General features: G+C 42.6%; 1 protein-coding gene across 1 annotated transcript; it reads left to right on the top strand.

Annotated features, from left to right (window-relative positions):
• Nucleotides 1–2,192: 2,192 nt before the first annotated feature.
• On the top strand, nt 2,193–10,219 carry RCN2 (reticulocalbin 2, EF-hand calcium binding domain; the record flags this gene model as incomplete). Its single annotated transcript, XM_009071181.1, has 5 exons — nt 2,193–2,389; nt 4,810–4,911; nt 5,720–5,816; nt 7,482–7,624; nt 9,424–10,219. Coding segments are annotated over 5 exons (692 nt in total), but the record flags the coding sequence as incomplete, so codon positions are not given.
• Nucleotides 10,220–10,614: the final 395 nt, after the last annotated feature.

Below are 10,614 nucleotides of genomic sequence, written 5' to 3'. Positions count from 1 at the left end.
GCGATTGGGGTGGGAGCAGCTCCAGCGCAGGTACCACCTGTGCACACCTGGAGCCGCTCGGGATCCGGCGCAGGTTGTGCTCGTGGCCCTGCCGAGAGCAGCTCTAAAGTGCAAAGCAAGTTCTGCACATCACACCAGGTTAGATGTGCCTCGGCTGACACCGAGTGCCACTGAGGGAGCAGATTCCACCCAACACAGAATCCAACTCTTCACACCAGGTTAGATGTGCCTCGGCTGACACCGAGTGCCACTGAGGGAGCAGATTTCATCCAACACAGAATCCAACTCTTCCCACACAGATTTTGATCAAAGTTTATCAGTTTATCCGTGATAAACTCAGGCCCTTCTTTTCAGGGCATCACCGTAACACTCGTAACTTCATTTTAAAACTCATTAGGAAAGTGCATTTTTTGAGTTTTGCTGGGATTTTTGGCAAAATATGAAGAGCCTCTCACGTGCACACGCAGAGAGCAAACAGAATCAAGTGCCAGAACAGTAATATTGCATTCAAAGTGAACATGCAGGAAGTTTTCTAGGTGAGAGGACAAAAGATGGCTTTAAAGACAAGATCAGCTACCTTTCCTGAATGCCTTTCATGCTGAATTTAGGCAACTGCACTTACTCCTGCTCAACACTTGTGCCTGATTTCAGTGTTCCTGCACAGACTGGAGAGGTGAGATGGCTAATCCCTGTGGTAGACATCAGGCAGTCCACAGCATGAAGAGAAAAAGGTCTCTAAAGTGTAGAAATTCCAGCCATAGTCCATCCTCATGGTATATATTGCATCTGGTTTCTAATGGAAGCTTGCCTTCCTCTCACTTCCCAAAGGAAAACTGGCAGTGCAGTGTGTTTGTACACTAAAGAAACTTAGGGTAACTTTTCCAGCTCACTTACTCCTTGGTGTATTGCAAAACTCTTCTTGAGAACTTTTCCCATTTTGGTGGTGCCTCCACTTGAGGCTGACAGTGGGAGAAGATGGGACATATTAATGCTGCTTCTCTAAGGTCAGAGCATTGAAGTATTGCTGATGAATGGCACTGGACCTTGTGTGTTCACATGGCTGTGCTAATGCCTGGAGAGCTGGGAATAAACCATGCCATGAGTTATATGTTGCCCATCTCAAAGGAACTGTGTTGCAGTTTCTGCTGAGGCAGTGCATAGGCCTCAGTGGCACCCAGGCCTCAGTTCAGCTCATTCCCAGAGCCTCTTAGAAAGTTGTTCCTTTGCTAATAGAAATTCAGCATTTGAAATATATTTTTTAAAATATCTTGCTGCTTTTCAAAGATATTTAAATGAACCTAGTGAAGTTGTATTGATGCTTCTGCCAAGAAGGGCAGGATGAGATACTAGAGCATTTTAAAAATTCTGTAAGATTTTTCTACATCAAAGGAGTAATTTCTCTAGGATTTTTTTATTAGCCATCAAGACTCCTCAGAGCAGGATTTCAGTGGAGTTGATTTAGATATATAATTTTGCAATGCAGAGGAAATTGTCTTCCCCTTCCAGGCACCTGAAAATAACAGAGATACTGAGGGAATATGTTCTCCCAATCTCCTTTAAATGGAGTAACTTCAATGTATTTGTGTGAATCCATTGGTATATTAAGTTTTATTTCTTTTAGCCACATTTCCATAAAAACAAGTGGCTTAAAAGCATTTCCAAACTATATAAGGCTTGATTTCAGCCCCAAGTAATGGGGAAAGAGCTGTTAATACTTTATTTTGGGTAATGAAGGCAATGGCAGTGAATTGAGTTTAATTTCAGTTTGTGCATTTTTCAAAAGAAACCCCAAAGTGATGGGAACAAAGGTTTTTTGGGGTACCAAGTTCCATTTCAAGTTGTCTGTCTAAAGCATGTTCAGTATCTCCTTCAAAAAGCTCTGAAGAACAAGAGAGGAGGCTACAGGGTTGATTTGCTTCAGATTTGGAAAGACATGGACACGTAATCATCTAGAAAGAACAGAGGCTGTAGCTGTGACCTATCCCCTGATCCAGTTAAACTTGGGAAAAGCCACAGCATGGAGGAAAGAAGGGAATGGATTTGTTTGCTTTAACTAACCTCTTGCCTATCTGCTTACATCTGAATTGCAAAGTACATTCCAGAGGGAAGAGATCTGTGGTGTCTCTACCGTTTTTATAGTGCAGATGATTCTGGGTTTTTTTATTTTATTGTATTTTTAATGCTTCCCCTAGATGAGCTGAGCTCCTGGATCCAGCAGTCTTTCAAGCATTATGTTACACAGGAAGCTAAGCAGCACTTCAGCGACTATGACAAAGATGGTGATGGATTGGTGTCCTGGAAGGAGTATAACTTGCAAATGTATGACCGTGTCATTGACTTTGATGAGAACACTGTCCTGGAGGATCAAGAAGAAGAATCATTTCGACAGGTAAAATGTTTCAGCAGCAGTGTCTGTGAGCTGGTGGCAAAAGGCAACTGTTTGTTTGTTGTGACAGAAGAGATGGGTAGAGAAGGCAGAGCAGCTGGCATGTGTTTGAACACTTTCTGCTGCCTGAGATAGGGGAGTAATTAAAGCAAAGGAATGGAGTATTAAAGCTGCTCCCAATAAAATAAAGGCACGAGGAGGTGGTGCCTCCCGAGTGTATTCTGCTGGCTGAGTGGAGCCTGAGTCTACTGACAGTGTTACAGCAGCACAGTCTCCAGCCATCCCTGGGCAACAATCCTTTGGGCTGGGTCTGCAGCCTGGCAGTGTCTGCCTTCAGCAGGGCTAGCACCGCTGCTGTGGGAGGAGAGGGAATCTCTTTAACCCCTTCACTGCACTGTTGTAGCACTTTTCAGCTCCTGCCCAAGCACCCACCCAGCCTGGGTATCAATATTGCCTGCTGGAAAATTGCCTGTCCATTAGCAATCCACAGAGACAGCAAAGCAATACAGACAGCTTCAGCAATGAAAATGCAACTCCCATAGCTCAAACTATGTATAAACTCAGAGGTTTTGTGTTAGTCTCATCTATGAAAGCAGATGCTTAAGAGGGGAAAGGAAAGAGGAAAGAGAGACAGGAAAGGCTCACCAAGAACCACCACATAGCAAAACTTGTTTCAAGTTACACACTTTTAAGTACATGTAATTATTTCCCAAAAAGAGACTAAGCAAGTTTTTAGACTATTCTGGCCCGAGGTTTTCTCCTGTGAGGATTGCTTTGGCTGCTTTTAGTAAAGTAGTAGTAGGTGATGTAGATGTTGGCAGAAGTGAAACTAAAATAGTGGAGGGAGGATTTTACACACTGAAGAAACAAACAGTGAAGCTTTGGAGGCCACTTATCTAAAAGCTCTGTAATTATTCAGGTAACACAGAACTTTGAGTGGAACTGCCAGTCAAAATACTGATCCCAGGTTGCCATCACAGATCTGTAGAGAGCTGTGGATACCTGAGCTAGAACTCTTGCCCAGTTCTGCTGTAAGCTGACTGTCTGCTGGCTCAGCACAGACTGCAGATTAGCAGCACTGCAGAAGCATCACAGGTCAGCCATGGCCAGCACTTCCTACGTGTGGGGCTGAGTGGTCCTGCTCGCTTCAAAATGGAAGTTAGATGTGCTGTGGAGTCAGAACTGCCATCGAGTCAGCACAGCAGTGTGCCATGAGGTGGCAGCCTTGGTCCTCACTTCCCAAAAACCAGTGGAAAACAGACTTTCTCCTTCAATAGTCCAATTCATGTTGCTGTCTAGTACTTTGTGTAGTCATTCCTTCTGAATCCCCTTCCTGGTTCAACTCTCAGCCAAGCTCAGCTGTTCTTTCAGGGAGCGTTTAACTATTTTGCAGATCAGTTAAGACCTTACACTTGATTTGCTCTGTGTTAATCAGCCTCATTTTGAGAGCAGCATCCATAGACAGGATCTGAACTGGGAGTACAACTTCAAACAGTTATTTTTAAAGTATTTTTGATCTTTGGTTTGCTGGCCACTCCCTGACCCAGCACAGTCACACTGACAGCACATCACACTTCATGGTGGGATTCCAAGACTTTTATAGATGTCATTGTGTGTGGTTTCAGCAGAGATCAGGTATCAGTGGTGTGGGGCTGTATTTTGCCTGTGGAGACTGGACAAAATGTGCAAAAATGTTCTGTTTTCTCTCATTTGGAATACAGAAACAGGAAGTGCAAAACATGCAGGACTAAGAACTTTCCTGCTTATTGTGGCTACTATTTTTTAAAGGCTTGCTAATATATGTCCTTAAAACAGCTCAGAGAAGTGACTTTCCTTTGAAATGTTCAGATGGAATGGATAACAGTCCTGTTGCAAAGGAATCTGGCAAATCCTTCAGCCCTTAAAGTGGCTTCAGAAAAGACATTTTATGTAGAAGGTATTTCAAGACCTTCTTTGAACTACAGACAGCCCTTCATATAAATTAGATCTAGATCCAGAAGGTCTAATGTCCTTCAAAATGTGAATTTTGGAATTTGCAGTGGCTGCCATTAATTAAAATCATTGCACCCAACTTGGGTAGTTTGGGAGTTGATGACTTTAAGAAGAGGAATTACGCATGAAAAGGAGAATTCTTGGTCTTTTCATTATCTCCCTTTTGTGTTTTGAAGCCTCGGCCAAGAGTGGGTTTGAAATGGCTCCTTCAGTAGGAAAAAAAATCAGGTTGTTATGTGAGTCTTAGAATAAACTACCTCAATTAAAAGTGCTCTCTATGAGCTCTTCTTAGTGAAAATACATCAGTACAATATGAGTAGGTAATGGGAAGCAATGAATATTCTAATGAGCTTACAGCCAACTACTATAATGTTGTTTTTCCTTTTCATTAAGGGCTCTAACTAAATCTATTTTCTAAGCTTCATTTAAAGGAGAAAAAACGTTTTGAAAAAGCTAATAGAGATGATGTTCCTGCCCTAAATGTGGATGAGTATGTTGCCTTTGAACACCCCGAGGAAGTGGAGTACATGACGGTAAGAGTTAGGGCAGTGTTTTTATCAGGCTCTGGAGGTGCAGTGTGTCTTTCATGCATGTGCTCATTGCTGTGGGGCAGTTAGGGTATGGCTTGTCCAGCCCAGATTAAAAGTCAAGTGGTGTGTTGTGGATTCAGTGCTAGGGGTCAGGAACTGGAGCAGTAGGTCAGTGCTTTCCTCTGAAATCTCTTTTAAGAACTAGGACTGCACAACTACCCCAAACTTAGCCATCTCTCCACTCTCTTAGGCTGCAAATCCATCAGTGAGACTTCAGCTGTGGGTGTTGGCCCTCTGGGGCCAGAGGCAGCTGCCAGCAGGAGTGCTGAGCAGACAGACTCTGTGTGCACAGCAACAGCTATGGACAAACAGGGAAGGGCAGGACTAGGAGAATGGGCACAGTAGCTTCACTGGGAAACAGGACAAAAGACCAACCATTTCTCCTAACAATTCAATAAAGTCACAAAAATGCAAATTGGTGAATCCATCCCGTGAAAAAAAAAGTGAGCTGAGATGACAGAGCTTTGCACATACTCATGTTTCTCACTGCTTTTGTAGTTCTGAATGATGTTGAAGGGTCCCAACTCTATGGACACCTTTCAGATTTGGTTTTCATCAAACCTGACATTCTAAACTCCTAAGAACAGATCTGTTTTGGTGCCCAGGAAACAATTACTGCACCAGTTCGTATCCACAAAAGGAGATGTGAAACGAGGGAGCCTTTCCTGTATACCTTACTGCTCTAAAATGATTTAGTGCTGTTTGTCTTGATTACCAGTTGCTAATTTTGCTCTTTGTATGTATACAAAAGGACTTTGTCATTCAGGAGGCTTTAGAAGAACATGATAAAGATGGTGATGGATTTGTTAGCCTGGAAGAATTCCTTGGTGATTACAGAAGAGACCCAAGTAAGGAAAAAAGGCAAAGGCATGAAAGAAGGAACTAACAAAAGCTTTTGGAATGGGTTGGATTGTATTTACCCTTATTTTCACCTTTTCACACCTCCACCTACAGGTCGAGTAACATTTTCCTGTCTCAGAATAATCCCATGTCCTGGAACTGGGCTCTTTATTTCAGTCTGTCCCATGTGCATTTGGCAGTAGTTTGTGTGTAGCCCATTCCACTGTTTCCTTCCAAGCTGCTTCTTGTTTTCCTAAAGATTGAAGCCTATTCCTGATGACAAGGGATGCAGCTGAAATAAGGTGCAGTTTTGCTAACTGAACACATCAGGAGTGCAAGGGTAAACTTCCCTGGCCTGGATCAGCCTGAGCAGGCAGAACTCAGCCTTGCTGTGGAAAGATTGAGCCCTGTGTGTTGTAAGAGAGGTAGAGGAGAATCTCTGTACCAGACACCAGAAGCCTCTCTGCCTTCACCTTTTGGTTTGTTGGTTTGGCTGGGTTTTTTTCCCCAATCTTGCCCTTCCTTAAACTTAATCTATTCCTTCTGTTAACAAGAAAAAGGACACTAACGTGGTGTTTATCCATATTTATCAATACATACTTTGCACACTGTATTTGATTTGGTACAAGTTAGGGCAAATAACTCCTCCAGTTCCACAAAGCTTCAGTTATGTGGCAAGTCTCCCTGGCCCTAAGGAGTGCTGATTCTGAGGAGCATCCTAGCTGGGGAGAGCTGTCCAAGCCACATGAGCATATGGAGAAACAGGGCAATAGTCTCTATTTCTTCCCTCCAGTCAGTACCTGGAATTTCACCTTTTCTAACCACCTTAGTTTGCCTGAGGCAGTAAAAACAATAGATCTCTGATACAACTAACAGGATGTCTTATCTTTTTCCTGCTCTGACTTGAAAGCTTTTTCAAGTCAGCCTATCCAAGGCTGTTGCAAAGGAGGGAAATTGTTGCAGTAATAGAGAAGATTGCAGCTTTGTCATTACAACATGTTAGCAGGAATTCAGAATCAGCGATAATTGTGGTAATTACTTCAGCTTTTCTCCAAAATGTTCTCGTTATCCCTCGTGCAGAGAGTGTTCTGCAGCACTCTGAAATCACTAACACACTACGTGGTGCCTCTGGTTTCATACTACCTCGTGGGTTTGGGCAACAGTGTATGGGGAATTGTGACATTAAGGGATAATCTACTTGCAAAACTTAAGAGACGAAGGAGAGAGACTACACTCTTTTTTTGTTCTTTTATAATGGAATCCTGAGTGGTTTGAAACTGTCACTTACTGTGCTTGTGATAGCTCCTGCTTGTGACTTTCCTAAGGGTTAGAAAGTCTTAAGGTCTGTTCATGCTTGTCTGCAATGTTTACCAGTTGGATGAGTTGCTTCTAAATTTCTGAAGAGCTAGAGCTAAGTTTGAGGTTGGGGCTGAGGCTGCAGGATGCAGTACTAGTGCACAGGGTAAGTATCAAACAAGTGTGCAAATAAACTAACAAATACTAACAGTAAAGGAAAGTGCTTTCCCTGCTTTCCTCTGCCCACTAAGGTTTGTCTTGCTTAGTAACATCACTTCATGTTTTATGAGGTTAACTGAATTTGCTTAGGAGAAAAGGTAAAAACATCTGCATTAAGGTGAAGAGTGGCTTTAAACTTGACAGCTTTGTCTTACCAGCTGCAAAGGAAGATCCAGAATGGATTCTTGTGGAGAAGGATCGTTTTGTGAATGACTATGACAAGGATCATGATGGGAAACTCAACCGTCAAGAGCTGTTGTCGTGGATAGTGCCCAACAATCAGGGCATTGCCCAAGAGGAGGTAATGTGGTTTGACTGCTGGTTGGGGTTTAATTCCTGCAGGAGGATTTGGAATGTGCCACAACAAACCAGTGGACACATTCGGATTTGCCATGTCTTAGCTGTTAAAACAGAATATTAGCAGATCTTTGCATGTATTTTTAACCTCTTTTCAGTTTGACAAGGACTGCAGGTCCTTTAACTGCACTAGGCAAATGTGAAGTTCTATTATTTGTGTAAATGTTTGTAAATGAACGAAATGTTTTCTACATGTTTAAGTAGCTTATCTGCTGCCTTAAGGGCACAGCACTTTAATTAGGAATCTTTGAGTTCCTGTAGGTAAATCTTAACGAGATGCACTGCCAGGAGAAGCTGCTAATAACTGACAGCATCATTTTCAAAACAAAATTTGATTGTGATTCTTCTAACTGGATAAATCACCATAAATTGTAGAACTAAAAACTTCTCTTAAGTACAAGCAAATGGAAGTGCTCTGTGATTCAAGATGCTGTAAAGCCAACTTTGATGATGGTAATTAAACAGGCTTAATCAGGGGTAGAACACTATAATAGGTTTTAAGTGGATTCTGATTTTAGATGCCTTTTTTTTTTCTGTAGCAGCACTGAGTGTCCCAGAACAGCCTGGTTTAGTAGGCAGCCTGTCCTACAACAGGGAGGATTTCTGCCTTCCCACTTGGAACTTATCTGGGCTTGTCCATGTCTTTCCTTCACACTGGAGGATTTTTGGTGCTCAGAATGGCAGGAACGACAGCTCCTCCCATGGCTCCTGGGACAGAGAGGAGCCCCAAGTGCTGAGCTGGGCCATGACATTCCTGAGCTCCCAGCTCTGGCTGTGTCTGCCTGGAGCTGACAGAAGAGCACTGGGGCAGCAGTGCTGGAGCTCACAGGGCTGAGCAGGGAGGAGGCTCAGCTGTGTGGTTGGTCACTCCACTAGTATTTTTGTAAATGGAGCTCTGCACAGCCTTTTTTTAACATCTGACCCTTGAGGGTGGTTGGTCCTTGTTTCACAGAAACACCACTATTCTGACATCAAGTCTGTGTGCTGCTAGGTCTATTCATACCTGGGTTGGTTTGGGGTTTTTTTTTAGCTGTTCTTTGCTATTGATTCAAGTGGTGTCATAGAGCAAGGCCATGCTGGAGGAATGGCTCAGTTCTGCACGAAATCCTTTGGTTTTGGTGCTTCTCTAACATGCTATTTTGTTTCTCTTCCTTTAATATAAAGGCTTAGCAAAGTCACCTGTCCTAAAGCAAAACAGCATTGGCTTCAGTCCTGCACTGCTGTTTGAAGCTCAATATCACAGTTCCATTTTGGCATTTCAAACTGACTTGAGAAACTTGGGAGCTGAAGAGCATAAAAATAGAAAAATTGCTATACATTCCACTTTCAGGAATTGCCATGTGTTTACCAAGATGTTTGTCATATTAATCTCTCAGCTTGTGCCATGCAGAGTGCTCCTCAAATCTGCCTGCCTGACGTTAGTGCCTGTTATTTTTGGCTCAGTTATGCCGAGCTGAACCAATCAGAGACAGCAGGGACAGAAGGATCTGGAAATCACTGTATTTGTAGATGTTTAGCAAATGAAAGCAAAGCTCATGTAATGCCAGGACTCTGTTCTCAGAACTAATAGGTGCAGTGGAGCTGCTCACAGCCCCTGAGCTCTGAGCCAGTGGTGAATGAGCTACAACTAAAATACTCTGCAGTTTGTGTTTTGCTGCTGAGCTTCCCTCCTTTTGTAATACATAAGGAAAGCTCTGAGAACTGCTGTGGCTTGGTGCACGTGGTGTTCTGTTTCTGTTTCAGGCTCTTCACCTCATTGAAGAGATGGATTTGAATGGTGATAAAAAACTCTCCGAAGCAGAAATTCTGAAGAACCAGGACCTCTTTCTTAACAGTGAAGCAACAGACTATGGCAGGCAGCTCCACGATGAGCGTTTCTACCATGAGGAACTTTAGATTTATTTATTTTGTAATCTGGTTTTCTTCCCTTTCTTTCATGTGGAGCTTTTGTCAAAAGCATCCATCAGCTGTGTTGCAAGTTTTATGCTGTAATTACAGTACACTAATGTTTTGTGTAAATAATTTGCATTCAGAATTGGATTGCCTTCCTGCAGACTTCCTGGGCCTCCTCTGGCCTTCAAAATGCATCTGAAATACTTCCAAAACTCTAGAGCTTTGGGAGATGAACTCCTTGGGGGGAGAACTGTGTTGTGAAGTTGTTCTGCTGTGCTTGAAGAAAGTGGAAAATCTAAATGGCTCTGAAAGGATGCAAAATGTAGTAACTGAGACTACTATTTTTCTAATCAGTCTAATTAGGGTGGGGAGTGGGGAAGGTGGGGGATGTCTAGAGTCAGTATTAACTGTGGTTTATTGAATACCTTGGGAGAAACACTTAGATCAATGCCTCAGTTGTGGAAGAGGTTTCTACTTAATTTTAAACTGTTTCTATACTGTGTTTTACTGTATCATAAAACTTGCTATTTTTACATCTATAGACAGTAATTGTTTTTAATGTAGAATTCTACAGCATTAGCAATACAATGGTATTTTACCATGTCAAGATCCTCTTCATTTGTTGGATTAAAACTTCAAATATTCTCTCTTTCTGTGTTTTGTGCACTTATTTCTAACTGTGGGTCACCCAGCTCCTTGAGATGGGAGCAGTGTCCATAAGGCACAGGGGCAGCATCCTTTGTTTTCTCAACCAGAGACACATCATCTCCTGATATGTGAAAGAGACTTCCAGAGGAAGAAATCTGAGCTAAACACAATGAAGAGAACAGGATTCTTTTGCTTGTTCCAAAATCCTTCTATTTATAAAACCAAGGATAGGGCAAAATTGATTTCTAAACTAACATTGCCTGTAAGAATGACAAGTAAACAGGGACAGGGAGGATCACAGGACAGCAGGGAGATGAAGACTCAGTATTATGGAGCTTAGATTTGCAGCTTTCTAGAGCACAGAGCAGCCCATACATTTAGCATCTACAAACA

The sequence above is a fragment of the Acanthisitta chloris genome, unplaced genomic scaffold, assembly GCF_000695815.1.
Source record: "Acanthisitta chloris isolate BGI_N310 unplaced genomic scaffold, ASM69581v1 scaffold5390, whole genome shotgun sequence".
Classification (NCBI taxonomy): Eukaryota; Metazoa; Chordata; class Aves; order Passeriformes; family Acanthisittidae; genus Acanthisitta; species Acanthisitta chloris.
Note: the sequence above shows the minus strand (reverse complement) of the source record. Positions and strands in the feature narration are given on the sequence as shown.